The 18,120-nt window shown below is 45.2% G+C and overlaps 1 protein-coding gene and 1 pseudogene across 1 annotated transcript; both read left to right on the top strand.

Annotated features, from left to right (window-relative positions):
- The first annotated feature begins 7,013 nt into the window (after nucleotides 1–7,013).
- On the top strand, nucleotides 7,014–13,516 carry LOC103745744 (olfactory receptor 13C7-like). Its single transcript, XM_008847730.2, has 2 exons — nucleotides 7,014–7,946; nucleotides 13,514–13,516. The coding sequence occupies exons 1-2, from the start codon at nucleotides 7,014–7,016 to the stop codon at nucleotides 13,514–13,516; spliced, it is 936 nt and encodes a 311-aa protein (XP_008845952.2).
- A 4,069-nt stretch (nucleotides 13,517–17,585) lies between these two features.
- Nucleotides 17,586–18,120, top strand: part of LOC103745743 — a 4,580-nt pseudogene continuing 4,045 nt past the window's right edge.

The following is an 18,120-nucleotide window of genomic DNA, read 5'->3' as shown; positions in this document are numbered from 1 at the left end:
GCATTCTGGTCTTTTTGAGACAGGGTCTCCCTATAGCCCCAGCTGGCCTGGAACTCGTTATATAGACCAGGCTGGCCTTGAACTCACAAAGATCTGCCTGCCTCTGCCTCCAAAGTGCTGGGATTAAAGGCATGTGCCACCATACCCGGCCTCTAGTTAGCTTTCTGTTGCTGTGGTAAACTTGGGGAAGAAAAGTATCACTGAGGGAAGTCAAGGCAGGAACTCTAGGCAGGAGCTAAAGTACAGACCATGGAGGAAAGCTGCTTACTAGCTTATTTCCTCTGGCTTGCTTGGCCACTTTTCTTATATACCCCAGGCCCACCTGCCTAGGGATGACATTGCCCATAGTGGGCTGGGTCCACCTACTTCAATTAGCAATGAAGAAAATGCCCCACAGGCCCTCAGGCCCACGGGCCAGTCTCATGGCAGAAGTGTTTCAATTGAGATTTCCTTTTCCCAGGTAACTTTAGTTTGTGTCACATTGACAAAAAAAAAAAAAAAAAAAAAAAAACTAACCAGCACAATTGACCCCTTGCCAAACACATTAAATCATAACTTTTCCTTTCTTATCCCCAGAATCTGATGTTAATATCACACTATAAAATATAGCACAATTTTAAAAGTCCCACAGTCTTTTAAAACACTTTAAGAGCTGGGCATGGTGGCACACACCTATAGTCCCAGCACTTGGAAGGCAGAAGCAGGCAGATCTCTATGAGTTCAAGGCCAGGCTGGTCTACATAGTGAGTTCCAGGCCAGCTGGGGCTACAGGGAGACCCTGTTTCAAAAAAACAAAAAAAAAAAAAAACTTTAAAAGTTCAAAATCTCTTTAAAATATCCGAAGTCTCTTAGTTATGAGCTCCTGTAAAATAAAAGTAAGTAAAATACTTTCTTATTCTAAGAGGGAAGAACCAGGGCATAAAAACAATCACACTTAAGAAAAAACAATGTGGCTCCAAATCTTGTAGCTCAATGTATAGCTTCTGGGACTCACTTATGATCTTCTGGGCTCCAAAAGGCTTGAGCAGCTCCACTTCTCTGACTCTGCTGTCTGCAGCACACACAGCTTGGTTCCTAGGTTCCAGCCAGCTCCACTGTATACCTGTCATCGTCTCATATTCCTGGCATCTCCAATATGCTGGGATCTCTTCTACAACTGAGGCTGAATCTTCACCAATGGCCTCTCCTGAGCTTTTCAGAAACTCTGACTCTGCCACACAGTGACAAGCCTCAGCTGCTTTCCATAATCCCTTCATGCCTTTGAAACCAGTACCATGTGGAAGACTCCAACTTGAAATGGCAGCCTTGGGCTCCTCTGGACCACAGCTACTGTGTGCTGACCCTGAGAAAATACTTCCCAGATTTCACCTCAGTGATGCTGGTCTTTTATTAATCACAGCTGATTTGTTTCAGCCCAGTTAAGCCAGCATTGATTGTTCTAGTAAAGCAAAGGTTTCACTTTTACAGATTCTTAATTAAAATTTATCACTCAAATGGCCCTGCTAATTATGCTTCCCTTCTAAACTTCCTCAGCCAGGCCTCCACTGTCTGCATTTTTCTCAACATCCTTGTCTTCCAAGCTCCCACAACCATAGCTCATTAAGTTCTGAGCACTTCTAGCCAAAAGTTCCAAACACTTCCACAGTCCTCACAAAATATAGCATGGTCAAGTCTATCACAGCAAGATCCCACTCTCTGGTTCCAATTTCTGTCTTACATTTGCTTTCTGTTGCTGTGATAAACACCATGATCAAAAGCAACTTGGGGAAGAAAGGGTTTATTTTAGCTTACTACTTCCAGGTCACAATCCATCACTGAGGGAGGTCAGGGCAGGAATTTGAGGCAGGAACTGAAGCAGAGACCGTGGAGGAAAGCTGCTTAGTGGCTTGCTTCCACTGGCTTGCTCAGTCACTTTTCCTATTCAGTCCAGGCCCACCTGCCCAGGGATGACTCTGCCCATAGTGGGCTGGGCCCTCCTACATCAATTAGCAATCAAGAAAATGCCTGCACAGACTGGCCTACAGTTCCCTCTTACCAGGTGACTCTTGTTTGTGTCAAGATGACAAAGACAAAGACAAAAACAAAACAAACAAAAACAATCAACTAACCAGTACAAGACCCACTTTCTGGATCCATCCCTGTGTGTCAGTGACTCTGCTGAGATCAAACAGCACATGCACAGATGCTAGGAAGCCAGAACGACAATCATTTAATTGGCTGCTCAGTGAGGACTGAAGGAGAACATATCAAGTTGCTTCATGGTGCTTAACTCAACAAGATAGAAATAAAAGAGTATAAGCTTTGTAGTAGGACCCCAAAACTACTGCACAAGCACAGACTACGTAGGAGTGAAAGGGCTTGGCCACAGCACTGAGGAAAGCCTGTGGGGCAGGGATTCTGAATGAATCACATAATCACTGACCAGCAAGAAGTAGATTCTGTTGATTGGATTATGTTATTCAGAGAGAGAAAGGAGAAAAGGATTAAGGAAGGGAAGAAGAGTGGGAGGTAGGGAGGGAAGGAAAGAAGGAAGGGAAGGAGGGAGGGTGGAAGAGAGAGGGAGGATGGGAGAGAGGGAGGAAAGAAGAAGGAAAGGAAGGAGGGAGGGAGGAAGAGAGGGAGGATGGGAGAGAGGGAGGAAGGAAGGGGGGAGAAAGGAAGAACAAAGGGAAGGAGGGAGGGAAGGAGGGAGGGAGGAGGGAGGGAGGGAGGAAGGGAAGAAAGAAGGAAAATGGAGGGGAGGAGGGAAGAAGGAGAAAGGGAGGGAGGGAGGAAAGGAGGGGAAAAAAGAAGCAGTCAACAAACTTCCTCTGGTGCTTTTCATTTAATTGGGTCTTGGAAATGTTATCCCAGAAGGATACAGAGTTTCTAAACTGAGGACAACTCATTTTCTGAACTTTAAATGACTCTGGGGACTAAAATGGTCTCAAAGAGCAAACTGGAATTTAAATTGACTTCTAAGGGTGATGGCCCAGCCTTTGGAGATTGTGCCCAAGCACAGGAGGCAGCTGGAAGGGAGAGGTCCAGTTGACCCTTCACCTGTCACACGTTCTGAATCCTCACCCTGGCACTTTAGACCTGTCACTGTTTCTGACATGCGGGACCTTCCTAGTCCCTAGGAAATCTGTTGTTCTTGCTAAACATGTTTTCAATAAAGGTAAGTGAAAGCTTTGACAAAGGCAGTACCAAACTTCTCCTTGGCACAGCTTTATTTCCATCGTCAGCCTTGACTGTAAGAGCCTAGGGGCTGAGGGGGGAGGAGGCATTTTTCATTGATACAGCTCTGTTCTCATAGGATTAGAAAGACCTGTGAAACTGCAGGAGTCTCTAAGACGTGAAGAGGGGAAAAGTCTGGCCAGGGACCCCACAGCTAGATGTCTCTCCTCACTCTCAGTTGTCCCTTCTCGATTAAAACCAGTGGGCACTTTCTCATTTTGTAGAGCTCACAGTCTGAAAATACCAATGAGCTGTATTTTTGGATTTGGTGCTGATAACTTTAAAAGAAGTGTTTCTTCATATTCCTGTAAGAGACAGGAAGGCTGGCCAAAGGAGAATGGAAAACCTAGCTGGGTACCGCCCTGTCCAGTCCACATACCACACAGATAACACGTCCTGGGCACCTGGGCTGTGTTCAAGCCGGGAAACTCTTCTCAATATCTGCCTTTGAAGTTGATTCCTGGATGATATATTGCTTTTAGGAGATATTTATATTTTAAAGCACCAGGAGAAAAAAATTATTCTTATTTATTTTCATGGTGGCACCCAACTATTCATGGATATTTGGAGGGCTGCTGTGTAGAAAGATTGACTGTCTTATGGAGAGGGAACTCCAAATGACAGAGCCAGACAGACATTACAAGAATCAGAATTCAGTTCAGCTCAGTATCGGAAGGTAACTACTTCAGAAGTAAATGAGTCTTTCGAGGAGGTGGAGCACCCTCAGACAATCAAGCCTAGGCTTCAAGCTTAGTAGAAATGTAGGAAGCAGGGATCTATGTCAGCAAAGGAATGAGTTGCTAAGTATAACTAAAGCCTATTGTAATCACTGGAGTAACTATAATGGTTGATGATGATGATAATAATTATTTATTTGTACAACTGTTTCCCCATTTAATTTTTAGCTCCTTAAGGTGAGAGACTGTATCGTTCATTGCAGTGTCCCCCGAACCTAGAATTATACCTAGCCACAGGAGATGCCCTATAAGTGTCTGTTAACCCAGACTGAATGACTATGACCCTGACTTGGTGACCATTATTAAGTGCTAAGTATCAACACCAGAGTGTCTCTGAGCTTCACAGTAGCAACCTAGGAAGGGGCTGAATCACTGTTAGCTCGTAGAGACATGACTACCCAGGAACTTCCTGAACGTTTTAGCTACCATGATAATGGAACCAAATGCAACACCTCAAGTTTGCAAACAAATTTGTTTGTTTTTTGCACTTTTACTGGTCTGGAAAAAATTCTAGTTTTGAGAGGAGCTTAAAATTCTGAGAAGCCAGGTGTGGTGGTGCATACTTTTAGTCCCAGCACTCAGGAGGCAGAGGCAGGCGAATCTCTGTGAGTTCAAGGCCAGCCTGGTCTATATAATGAGTTCCAGGCCAGCTGGGGCTACAGGGAGATCCTGTCCCAAAAAGACAAAAAAAGTTCTGAGGAGAGTGTTAAGCTTCCTGGAAAGCTAAACTACCAGAGCAGACCCAGGGCTCTGTGAACAGGTCAGGGGCAAAGCAGAGCCTCTGGTGTAGGCAGAATAAGCAAGAAGACAGGGAAAAATCCCGTTGGAACTCTCATGTACAAGGGCCCCAAGTGTACAGAAGGATCACCAAGCTGATAAAGTCTTGGCACTGTCATCTCAGTGTGGCCTGAGCTGACTCTCAAAGCAACTGTCACAGAGCTGCCTCCTTTGCTGTCATGTGTCCCAAGGAAAACGCTGCACTGTTTCCTGGGTGGGTTTCCACTGGTTTTCATTTGTGTTGTCTTGTTTATTTGTATACCTTACTCTTTGCGTATGTGTGTGTGTTTGTGTATGGTATGCATGCATGTGTATGTGTTCACATGTATACAGGTATATATGCACATATGTGTACATGTGTGTGGAGGCCGGAGATTGACATCAAGTGTCTTCAGTTGCTCATCACTTTACTGAGGCAAGGTCTCTCACTGAACTTGGAGCTTCCTGTTCCGGCTAGTCTAGCTGGTCAGCTTGCCCAGGGAACCCTATCTCTGCCTCCCAAGCACTAGAATTGCAAGCAGCCACCATGACAGCCTGGGTCTTTATTAGGGTGCTGGAGATTTGAACTCTGGTCCCCATGGTTTCTTGGCAAGCACTTAATCCACTGAGCTATCTCCCCAGCCCCCCACTTTATTCTTTTTAAAATATATATTATCTATTTACTTATTTATTCATTTATTTATATTTGAGCTTTTTGAAATAGGGTCTCCTTGTAGCCCCAGCTGGCCTGGAACTCACTATATAGACCAAGCTGGCCTTGAACTTATAGAGATCTGCCTGCCTCTGCCTCCCTAGTGCTGGGATTAAAGGCGTATATCACCACGCCCAGCTTATTATTTTTTTGTTTTTGTTTTTTGTTTTGTTTTGTTTTGTTTTTGTCTTTTTGAGACAGGGTCTCCCTATAGCCCCAGCTGTCCTGGAACTCACTATGTAGACCAGGCTGGCCTTGAACTCAAGAGATCCCCTGCCTCTGCCTCCCAAGGGTTGGGACTACAGGTGTGTGCCACCACACCCGCTTTCTCTTTATTATTTTTATTTTATGTGTATGAGTGTATTGCCTGCATGTATGAAAGTGCACCTGTGTCGTGCAATGCCCGTGAAGATCAGAAGAGGGTGTGGATCCCCTGGAACTGGAGTTAAGGATGGTTGTTAGCAGCCATGTGGGTGCTGGGAATTGAACCTGGGTCCTCCGCAGGAGCAGTCGGTGCTCTTAACAGATGAGCCATCTCTCCAGCCCCAACTTATCCTTTTATAATGGAAATTTTCAAATATATACAAAGAAAAGTATAATGAATCCCAATATTGATTATTAATTATTAACCATGATCAATTGTTTCATTTGTAGTTTTGCCTCCTTCACCAGGGCTGGAGAGATGACTCAGTGGTTAAGGTCCTACAGAGGACCTGGGTTCAAGTTCCAGCACCCACATATCAGCTAACAACCATCCTAACTCCAGTTCCACGGGAGCCAACACCCTTTTCTTACCTCTGAGGGCATTGTATGACACTGACACATGTACACTTACATGCATGCAAGCAATACACTCACACATAAAATAAAAAATAATAAAATGTTTTTAAAAAGAATGACATCAGACTTGAGTGATGTTACCTTTCTTCAGAGAGGATTTATATCTGCTTCTGTGAAGGATTTAAGAGCTAGAGCTCTAGGAATCTGGGACTACCTCAGTCCAGATTCAAGGTTGGATGCTTTGAAGGTAAACAATAGCACTTGCAAACAGCTTCTTCTTTCTGATTCACCCTTAGAACTGTGGTGCTGCCCCAGAGGTCTCATCCCAAAGGGAGGAAGTTTACTTTAGATAGATGACCTGCATAGTGGCCCTTGTGCTTTCAAAGCCTGCTCCCCCTCTCCACAAGACTATCAGTGGAGTGCCACCATCTCTCAGTGACCTCCAAAAACTACAAATGCCCCATTTGAGTCCCAGCCTCAAGTGCTGGGCTAACTTCTGTGGACCCACACTTTTCCCAGAATCCTAACCCTGTGGTTTCTCTTACTCTCTCTCCAAAGCTTTGCAGAGATGTTTTATACATTTTACCATTTTAGGACTGTTGTCAGTAGGAAGGGCCATCTAATTGAACTTGTTACTAAAAAAGTTAACCATGTTTCACTACTATGTTCCTAGACATGAGCAACACCATAGAGATGAAAAGATTGTCAGGCCGCCTTCAGGGGAAGGTTTTCATTTGGCTACTCAGGCATTTTTGGAGTAAGAATGTTGATGCTGATTCCTGAGTTTCTGCAGGTTACAGAACAGATGTACCATGGACAGATCCAATGAGACCTCCCTGGTGACAGGCTTCCTTCTCCTGGGCCTCTCGGCCCATCCAAAGCTCGAGAAAACCTTCTTTGTGCTCATCCTGCTGATGTACCTGGTGATCCTGCTGGGCAATGGAGTCCTCATCCTGGTCACCATCCTGGACTCCCACCTGCACACACCCATGTACTTCTTCCTGGGGAACCTCTCCTTCCTGGACATCTGCTACACCACCTCCTCAGTCCCCCTCATTTTCGATATCTTCATCAATCCAAGGAAAACTGTCTCTTTCTCAGCCTGTGCTGTGCAGATGTTTCTCTCCTTTGCCATGGGAACCACAGAGTGTGTGCTCCTGAGCATGATGGCATTTGATCGCTATGTGGCCATCTGCAACCCCTTGAGATATCCTGTGGTCATGAGCAAGACTGTGTACTTGTCTATGGCCGTTAGTTCCTGGGTGTCTGGAAGCATCACTGCCACAGTGCAGACATCTTTAGCAATGAGGCTGCCCTTCTGTGGGGACAATATTATCAATCACTTCACCTGTGAGATCCTGGCTGTCTTGAAACTGGCCTGTGCTGACATCTCCATCAATGTCATCTGCATGGCAGTGGGCAATGTGATGTTTTTGGGGGTCCCAGTCTTCTTCATCTTCGTCTCCTATGTCTTCATCCTTACTAATGTCTTGAGGATCCCCTCCACTGAGGGGAGGAAGAAGGCCTTCTCCACCTGCTCTGCACACCTCACCGTGGTGGTCGTCTTCTATGGGACCATCCTCTTCATGTATGGGAAGCCCAAGTCCAAGGACCCGCTGGGAGCAGACAAGCAGGACCTTGCAGACAAGCTCATCTCCCTCTTCTATGGGGTGGTGACCCCCATGCTGAACCCCATCATCTACAGCCTGAGGAACAAGGATGTGAGGGCTGCTGTGAAGAACCTGGTGGGTCAAAAACACCTAGCTGAGTGACTGTCACTGAATCCAGGACTGTCACAATATGTGACGTCCAAACTACTCATGGTATTTATGGGAAAATAGTGACAGAAAGAACTTTCCCAAAGTCTATATCATTGATCTTGGGACCAAGACAAAAAACTAGCCCGCTTTTTTCTCATTGTTCCATAAGCAATGGAGGCTTCTATCAAGAGCCCTCACATCTCTGCAGGTACAGGCTAGCTAGCTGGTGGCTTTGGGCTCAACCTCACTAACATCATGCCACAACTATTTTATGACTAGAAGCTAGTGCATATCTCCAAAAGACACTGATGTGTGTAAAATTAAGAGACAAATACAGAATCTGGTTTTAATGCCCTGGGTTCTTACTGTCCACTATTTGCCCTTGTTGGAGCTGCTAATTCTGGCACATGCTTGTGCTTGGTATGAAAAGTACTGCCTCAGAGAGTAGAGGTCCTCATGTGCAAACACAAGGATCTGAGTCCTTGGATCCCACAGGGTGGTAGGAGAGAACCAACTCCCAAGAGTTGTCCTCTGACTTCCACACATGTGCTGTAGCATGTACACACACACACACACACACACACACACAGAGAGACAGAGAGAGAGAGGGAGAGAGAGAGAGAGAGAGAGAGAGAGAATAAATACATTTTTAAAAAGAAAAGCCTGAAAAACACACCATTGCAATGGCTGATGGCACAGTGACAGGATGCTTCTTGACTCTTACCACCAGGAAAAGAATAGTGGGGCTTACCTGTGAGGGAACACGGAGAAATATTTGTCCCCTCTCTCCCCAGTCCAGCTCCAATCAGCTGATGGCACAGACACCTTCCTCCCCACACAGCCCACAAACACTCATAACCTTAACATCTCCCAATAATTCCTCAGGTGTGCCCAGTAGCACAGTGGTAGAGCCCTTACCTAATGTGTGGGGTGGTTTGAATAAGTGTCCCCCGTAGATCCAAGTATTTGGGTACTTGGTTCCCTGGTTGTGGTGCTGTTTGGGGAGGAATGTGCATGGTCTTTAGGAGGTGTGTCCATGCTGGAGGAAGTGCATCTCTGGGTAAGCTTTGAGAGTATATAGCCTGCCCCCTTCCAGTCTGTCTCAGCTCTGCTTCTTATGCCTGCCTGAGAATGGAAGCACTCAGCTTTCTGCTCTGGCCACCACCTGTTGCCATGCTGACCCTGCCATTATGGACTCTAACCCTCTGGAACCATAAGTCAAATGAATTCTGCCTTCTATAGGTTTCCCTGGCCATGGTGTTTTATCACAGCAACAGAAAAGTAACTAATACAGTGTGTAAACTCTGGGATCCAACCGCAGTACCCCAAGGAAAAAAGAAAAAAAAAATGAACACTTTAGCCAGGCATAGGGGTACATTGCCTGTCATCCCAGCACCCAGGAAGCCGAGGCAGGAAAATCATGAGTTCAAGTCCAGCCTAGGCTCCAAAACAAGGAGCCCTCTCTATCTATCTGTCTCTCTATCATCTATCTATCAATCAATGTTTATTTTAAACTTATTTTAAAATAATGTGAATTTGTTCAAAAGCTAGGCTAATCTCTGACCTGGTCAGTCACCTCCAGCTCATTTTCCAAGACTGCTGTTCTCTTCCCTCTTTATGTGTCAGCCTTGTCCCAAGCCTCACCCCTCATGGCTGCTGTGGAGTTTCAGCTCCCAATTCACCTATGGCATAGAAACCATTGATTCCCACAACCAGAGAACAAGTGTCTGGGGTTCGTTTTGATGAGTCATGCAATCCACAAATCAAGCTTAGTGGCAGGGGGGATTCAGTGAAGTTTGATGGCATCTAAAGCCAAAGACAGGCCAGTCTCAGCAACGCTCTATGGCTGCTATCGTGCAAGGGAAAATCTGGACAATAGTGACGGGGAGAGGGGTTCTGGGAGGAGCCGGAGGAGGCAACAAATGCCGGGTTTTGGAGAACCTGGATGAAGTTTCCTGATTGCAGGAAATTTCTGAGGAGACAGAATCTTCCTTTCTGACTGAGACTGAAGATTCAAACAGTCTGTCAGATAGAGTCTGGTCATACTTAATTGGACTACGGAAAATAAATAAATGGATATTTTGGCAATACAACTGAGATTTTGTCTTGAAATTCAAACCTGTCCCAGCCTGGTGGGCCCTACCTGGCCTGTGGAGCTGTGAACAGCCCCGCCTGGTACTGTCCCAGGCCAGTCTTGCCCCTCCCTAATTTTAAAATCTTACAGCTCCTCTTTTCTCTCTTTCTTTCTTTCTTTCTTTTTTTTGGGGGTCTTTTTGAGACAGGGTCTCCCTGTAGCCCCAGCTGTCCTGGAACTCACTATGTAGACCAGGCTGGCCTTGAACTCACAGAGATCTGCCTGCCTCTGCCTCCCAAGTGCTGGGACTATAGGCGTGTGCCACTACACCCAGCACGGTTTCTCTTCAGTTTCCCATTGCTGCATTTCCTCACCAACCTATTTTTAATTTGGAGTCTCGAATGTATTTGGGGGTTACCTTAATCCTTGCTGGGATGAATTCTGGCATAAACTGAAACAAGCAAGCAGAGCCACAAATAAGTAAACAAGGAAGCAAGTAGATACATGGATAGAGAGGGCAGTGGAACCCATGTCAGGGGCAAGCAGGGGTTGGGGTGGCAGACGGAGGTGGGGAGGGGAGGAGGAAGAGTGGTGGGGAAGGGGAATGAATGAGACATACATATGATAAGGTCACGATGAAACACATTACTTTGATTGGTAACCCAAAAGCTTAATTTTAAAAGTTGGGTGTATAGATGTATACCTGTGATCCCAGCACTTAGGGGGTAGAGGCAGGAGGATTAGGGCCACCCTCAGTTACACAGAAATACAGAAGTCCTGTCAAAAGAGAGAAAGAAAGAAAGGAAGAAAGAAAAGAAAGGAGGGAAGGAAGGAAGGAAGGAAGAAAGGAAGGAAGGAAGGAATGAATGAATGAAGGAAGGAAGGAAGGAAGACAAAACAGAACAAAAAACCCACAAAGAAACAAGTAGAGGTGGGAAGGATAGGAAGGAAGGAAGGAAGGAAGGAAGGAAGGAAGGAAGGAAGGAAGACAAAACAGAACAAAAAACCCACAAAAAAACAAGTAGAGGTGGGAAGGACGGAGCATGCCTGTAATTCTAGCACTCGAGAGACTGAAGCAAGAGAATTGTTATACATTGGAGACCAACCTGGTCTACACAGTGAGTTACAGGCTAGCCTAGGCTACAGGGTGAGACCTTATCTTCTAATAAACAGGATAAAGAAAACAAAAGAAGAAACTCATACTTGATCTGAGTTGCCTGCACAATGCCGGTCCCCTGGATTTATTACACGTGTTACATGACATGTACAGGAGACAGCGGTTATAAACCTAACTACAAACTTCTTTTAAACTTTTCTTTCAGTTCATCATTAGTGTGTGTGTGTGTGTGTGTGTGTGTGTGTGTGTGACATGTGTATTTGGGCATGCGTTCCATGGTGTGCATGTGGAGGTCGGAGTACATCTTTGTGGAGTCAGTTCTCTCCTTCCACCTTTATGTGGATTCTAGGGACCAAACTCAGGTCAGCAGGCTTTACCCATGAGCCATTTTGCCATTCTTGAGCTCAGACTTCTGTGAACAAATCTCAGGGCCTGTGTCATAGACATCCCAGAAGATGCTACCTAGCAACCATACTCCAGAAGTATGCTATGCCCAAATCTAGATGGTAGCAGAGGTTCTGATCATGCAGACTTGCTTGATTATACAAAACCACATGCAAAGATGAGGACCTCATGCAGACTTTCCAGGGGAAGACAGGAAAGAGAAAGCCAAGCTGTACTGAACTTGGCACATGTATTTGGAGGCAGGATTCATTAGAACTTCCTTCCCTGGCCAGGCCTGGAACTCAATATGCAGTCCAAGCTGGCCTCCTCCTGCCTTGGGATTTCTCCCAAATGCTGGGATTACAGGAGTGAGCCGCCAGGGATGGTGTTCTAGTTTGCCTTCAATTGCTGTGGCAAAACACTCTGACCAATACCAACGTGGGAAGGAAAGGGTTTCTTTGATCTTATATCTCCTAGGTCACAGTTCATCAGGGAGCCCAAGTAGGAATCAGGGCAAGAACCTGAAGGTAGGAGCTGGAGCACAGGCCGTGGAGGAATGCTGCTTACTGGCTTACTCCCTTGGCCTGTGCTCAACGTGCTTTCTTACATAACACAGGACTACCTGTATACCACCCACAGTGGTCTGGGCCCTCCCTATCACTCAACAATCAAGAAAATGCCCCCACAAACAGGCCAGTCTAATGGAGGCAATACCCCAATTGAGGTTCCCTCAACCTCGGTGTGTCAAGTTGACAACTAAAGTTATCCAGCACAGATGGTTTGTGGAAATCTTTAAGATGAGGGTCTTGCTTTTAAGATTCATTGAGTTGGGACCACCCTATTCACCTTACCACTGGGAGATGGCCTAGGGCCTCTACCAGGAAGGGGAAGTAGCTGTAATACAGAAGGTAAGCAATGGGAAGCAGGAGGGCTCGTTATTGGCGTGTCTGTATATCTCTGTTCTGTCTCTTCTATTTTGCAGACTCAGCTTCTAATGATGTCCTATGTTAAGAGAAAATTTTTTAAGACTGTGTAGCCTTGGCTGGCTTGGAACTCTCTATGTAAAAGACCAGGGTGACTGGAACTCACAGAGGTCTCCCTCGTGCTGCCTCCCTCGTGCTGGGATTAAAGTTGTGTACCATCACACTCTGCTGCAGTTTTCTTTTTAATCTGAGGAACTTCTGTATATCTTCCACATTTAACACGTTCCTGCTAATGTTAACCAGGGGTTAGAAATGAGTGTTGTAGCTTTCTGCTTTCCCCAAACATTTTAAATTTTCTTACAGCCTGAGTAAACACTGTTCAAACTCTAACGACCTCCACTCTATTAATACCTATATTCTTGAATTGTGCATGATTCCCCTAATCATTCCGAATGTATTCTTTTTTCCTTTTTTAACTGAATTTTTGAAAAATTCATACAATATATCTTGATCATATTTAGGGAAAGAAAGAGGCCTATACAGTCTAATTTTTGTCCCCAAATGTCCCTTCAGTGTGGCTCCATCTACTGGAGTCTGTTTAGCCTACTGAGTCTCACCCTTAAAAGAGACTGACTGTCTCACTCCCAGTAGCCATTGGTTTCCAATCATTCCTTAGGTAGGTTGGGGTTTCTTACCCACTTCCTCATGTCTATGTTGAGATTGTGTCTGGCTTGAGCTTAGGTGGGACTTGTGCCTGCTGTCAACACTATCGTGAGTTCATGTGAGGAACTTCCCAGCTGTCTGCAAAACTGTTTCCTTGTGGTCATCCAACACCTCTGACTTTTACAATCGTTCAGCCATCTCTTCTGCAATGATCCTTGGGCCTTTGGGGGCAGACGTTTGTTACAGGTTTCCAATTCAGGGATAATCACTCTGCAGTCTCTTATTCTCTGTATGTTGGCCAGTTGTGGGTTTCCATGTTAATCACCATCTGCTGCATAAGGAAGTTTCTCTGGTGAAAGTTGAGAGATACATTAATCTAGGGGTATAACAGTAAGTCATTAGGAATCACTTTAATACTTTATCTATTTACCAGAATAATAGTATTGGGCTCTCCCCTATGGCCTGTGGCCTGTCTACCCACATGTTCCTAGATGTGATATTGGTGTCAGGTATCAGCTCTGTCTTATAAGTGAATGTTAAATCCAATGCGAAAGTGATTGATTACTCACATAATATTCATGCCACTGTTGTACCAGAAGTCATATCTTGCCAGGCTCAAATATATTCTTAATCAGATAAAAAAAGAGAAGAAAGTTTTCTTGTTCTTTCTCAAGTGACTCTTTGCTCTTCTTGCTGAAAAAGTAAACTAAACAGAGAGGAAGGTTCTTGAAGAGTCAGTAACTCAGCTGGTGCTGGCCACAGACTCAGAGGCCATTGGGATCCTCGGGGGACACACACAGCTAGTTCTGTGTTCCTCCATTAAGGTTGACACTTTGTTCCTTCCAAGATCCTGAGTATTGTGGGGAACCATTATCAGTCCAAACTGAATGTTCGAAACTGCTTCTGGCAGTCAAAGAGAAAGTAAGAAAGCTGTTCAAAGAGCAGCCGGGAGCAGGGACTGCACTGACTGACCCGCCCTCCCCACCCTTTAGAGATACTCTCTGTGGAGGCCTTGCAGCCCAGTACCTCCTCCAGGTATTCTCCAATAGTATTTGCCTCTACCTAGCACTTGGCTAAGTCTCTTCCACCCTGGGGCCCTCAGTTTCTCTGCAAAATTAAAATGTGGAGCCATCTCTCTCACCAAGGGATGCCTGGGGAAGAGGCTGGCAAATATTCACGCAGAAAAAATTGATACCCTGTCATTCAGTTAGGGTCTCTTGTCCTCTGTCTCCCACATTCATTTCCTCAGCAGTTCATGAGCAAGCTCACACCTTCCAACACCAAACACAGAACAGTTACAAGGTGCCTTTGGAGGCTGGTGGCTCTAGCTACCTACCTGTTGCCTGCTGCAAAGCTGCCATCTGGTGGACATTTCGAAAGCTGCCGGCTGGGAATTCTGCAAATGCCCTTATCTCAGGACTTCTCAAACTTTGAGGATCTTGTAAAAACATAGATCTGGTCTCAGTGAATCGGAAGTGAGTGGGATCCAAGATTCTACATCTCTGATAAGTACCCAGTCAATACTCACCCTGATTTGCTGGCCAAACTCAGAGGACCATGACAGAGAAACAGGGAAGGCAGTCCTGGGTGGAAGTCTCCTGCTGTGTGCCAAGCCCTTAGGCACCAGCAGGCCTAACAGGGCACTCATCCAGCCTGGCAAAGGCAAAAGCCTAAATCTCCAATGCTTTTAAACCTCTAGATTCCTGATTTCACTGTGCTTTTGGACTTCCAGTGTCCCATTTTTCTAAAAAAGATTTATTTTTATTTTATGTGTACGTGTGTTTTCCCTGTATGTATGTTTCTGCACCACATGCATGCAGGGCCCTTGGAGCTCAGAGAAGGGCTTTGGATCCCTTGGAACTGGAGTAATAGATGGTTGTGAGCTCCATGTGGGGGCTGAGAACCAAACCCGTGCCCTCTGCAAGACCAGCCAGTGCTCTTAACCACTGAGCCATCTCTCCAGCCTTGTCCCTTACTTTCTGAAAGTTCATCAACACATTTTGGAAAAAAAAAGTTCTATTTTTTAATTACAATTTATTCCTGAGAGAGAGAGAGAGAGAGAGAGAGAGAGAGAGACTTGTAGAGGTCAGAAGTGTCGGATGTGCTGGAGCTGGCAACTACGAGCCACCCGACGTGGGTGCTGAGATCTGAGCCCCAGTCTTCTGGAAGAGTAGGAAGCACTCTTTACCTTTGAGCCATCTCAAAGATGGCTGTTTTCTGCACTTACCAGGACTGCACAGGAAATCTGAATGTCTATTGTGCCAGATAAGAATTCTCTGTCCAGGGTGTTTATATATTTCCCAAATCATGTTGCCTGTAGCCCACCCACCCCTGCTTAGTCAACAGGATTCATTAATTCATGAGGGTGAGTAGATCCTGCCTAGAACAAAGCATTTGTTTTTCTCTTAAAGTATCCAATTAGGGGCTAAAGAGATAGCTCAGTAGTTAAGAGCACTGTCTTGAAGAGAACCAGTGTATAGTTCCCAGCACCCACATGGTGGCTAACAACCATCCATAACTCCAGTTCCAGGTATCTGACACCCTCTTCTGGCTCTCACAGGCATTGCACACAGGTGGTACACTTACATACATGCAGGTAAACCACTCATGCACATAAAACAAAAATAAATATTTTTAAAAGAGTCCAATTAGACAATAGCACTACACTACAGGCTTTCTGGGGGCGGGGGGAATGAGGATTATGTTGGTGTTTGTATTTGTTTTGGTTTGTGGGTGTTTTAAGACATGGTGTCATGTGGCCTAGGCTGACTTCAAACTTGCTATGTGTCCCAGACTGGCCTTGAACTACTGATCTTCCTAACTCTACCTCCCAAACGTTGATCGACTAACCAGTCCTGAGATGTTTTCCTGCCCTGCCTTGCTCGCAAAAGCCTTAATAAAGGTTGCCTTTCCCCCTTACTTCTACTGCTGACTCCTGACCCAACTTCAGTGCTTCCCGCATAGCACTGTGCTGTGTGGCATCCCCTCCTCTTGGGAAATGTAAGTAATAAAAATCTTCTTTCAATGTGTGCCATTACCCAGTCACTTCTGGACACCAAAATACTTCAGGTACACTTAGAGACATGAATGCTTACCCAACAGAAATTACAATGTGTGTCCTTACAAATGCTCATAGAATCTTTACTCCTAACAGCCACAGCTGAAAATAACTCAAATGTCCATCAGTGTGTTCAGAGAAATGGCATGGCATGGGAGGTTGAGCTGAGACAGTAGTTTGAAACCAGCCTAGACTATTGCATGAGATCCCAAAATTGGTGGCCCAGGGCTCAGTGGGTAAAGGTGTTTGCTGCCAAGCCTGATGACCTTAATTCAGTCCCAGAACCCACATGGTGGAAGGGAAGAACCGACTCCTGCAAGTTGTCCTCAGACATCCACATGTGCTCCCTATGACATACAAGTGCCCCCCACAACACACACACACGCACACACACACACACACACACAAATAATTTAAAAAATTTTAATGATATATTGTTGGGTGTGATGGTGCACATCTTTAATCTCAGCACTTGAGAGGAAGAAGCAGGCAGATCTCTGTGAGATTGAGACCAGCCTGATCTATATAACAAGTTCCAGGCCAGCTGGGACTACAGGGAGACCCTGTCTCAAAACAACACAAAGCAAAACAAAAAATTGGCATATCCATGCAATGGATGCTACCTAGGAATACAACAGAGCAAGCTGACAAAAATGCTATAAAATAAGAATCTGTCAGAAACACTAAATGAAAGAAGCCAGATACAGAGTGCACAGTGTGTGACTAGAATCCTAGAGAAGTATAAATCAATACGTATCACAGGAAGCACATCAGTTCTTGCCTGGAGCCAGGGCTGACTGGAAGAACAGGAAGAAACGAGGCTGAGTGCAAGGACACAGGAAGCCTTTGGGAGTGCTGGGAGAGCTCCATATCTTGATTTTGTGATGGTATTTATATAAGTGTACATGTATTTCTTAAGTCCACAGACCTAGGTCTTACGGTGATCTATTTTTTGCATGCAAATTATGTCTCAATAGAATTTATTTTAAAAGAAAATAAGCAACTTCATTTTCAATTGTAATTTATCTAAGTTGTTATATACAAGCTTTTATTATGGGGAGGGGCTCAGGGTCTCATGTATCCCAGGCTGGACTCAAACTCATCATGTAACCAAGGATGCCCTTGAATTTCTGGTCCAACTCCACCTCCTGAGCATCAGAGCTCTTAAGTGCATCACCTGGTTTATGTAGTGCTAGGGATTGAACTCAGGGCTTTAAGCATGCTAGGCCAGTACCCTATCAACCAAGCTACACTCCTAGCTCTTTTATTACATAATTGTGAATTATGTAATAAAATAAATCCAGGACATAGTGAATCCAGGACAGCTTGGGCTACAGGGAGACCCTGAAAAAAAACTACCTTCTGCTCCCATACCACCCTAATGTTTTTCTCAAATATTTCGAAAATGCCAACAAGTTCAAATAGCTATAAAAACACAGTCAAGCACAAAATAAGAGGCGTAAGTATAGCAGAGGAAGAAACATGTCAACTCTGAAAGAAAACACAATTCTTGTATTCCTAGAAATAGCCAGAAAACTATTAGCATTAGTATGAGTTTAGAAAAGCTCAGAGGGGGCTGGAGAGATGGCTCAGCAATTAAGAGCACTGGCTGCTCTTGTAAAGGACCCAGGTCAATTCCCAGCACCATATGGCAGCTAACAACCTTCCATAACTCCAGTTCCAGGGGATCTGACTACCTCCACGGGCTTCTTGTATTCCTAGAAATAGCCAGAAAACTATTAGCATTAGTATGAGTTTAGAAAAGCTCAGAGGGGGCTGGAGAGATGGCTCAGCAATTAAGAGCACTGGCTGCTCTTGTAAAGGACCCAGGTCAATTCCCAGCACCATATGGCAGCTAACAACCTTCCATAACTCCAGTTCCAGGGGATCTGACTACCTCCACGGGCATCTCATGACACGGGTATACACACACACACACA

Source organism: Nannospalax galili, unplaced genomic scaffold (assembly GCF_000622305.1).
Source record: "Nannospalax galili isolate Female #2095 unplaced genomic scaffold, S.galili_v1.0 scaffold263, whole genome shotgun sequence".
NCBI lineage: Eukaryota > Metazoa > Chordata > Mammalia > Rodentia > Spalacidae > Nannospalax > Nannospalax galili.
This window is presented reverse-complemented; position numbering and strand designations above follow the sequence as displayed.

Coding starts and splice junctions, on each gene's coding strand:
- LOC103745744 (XM_008847730.2), top strand. CDS start 7,014: ATGGACAGATCCAATGAGACCTCCCTGGTGACAGGCTTCCTTCTCCTG.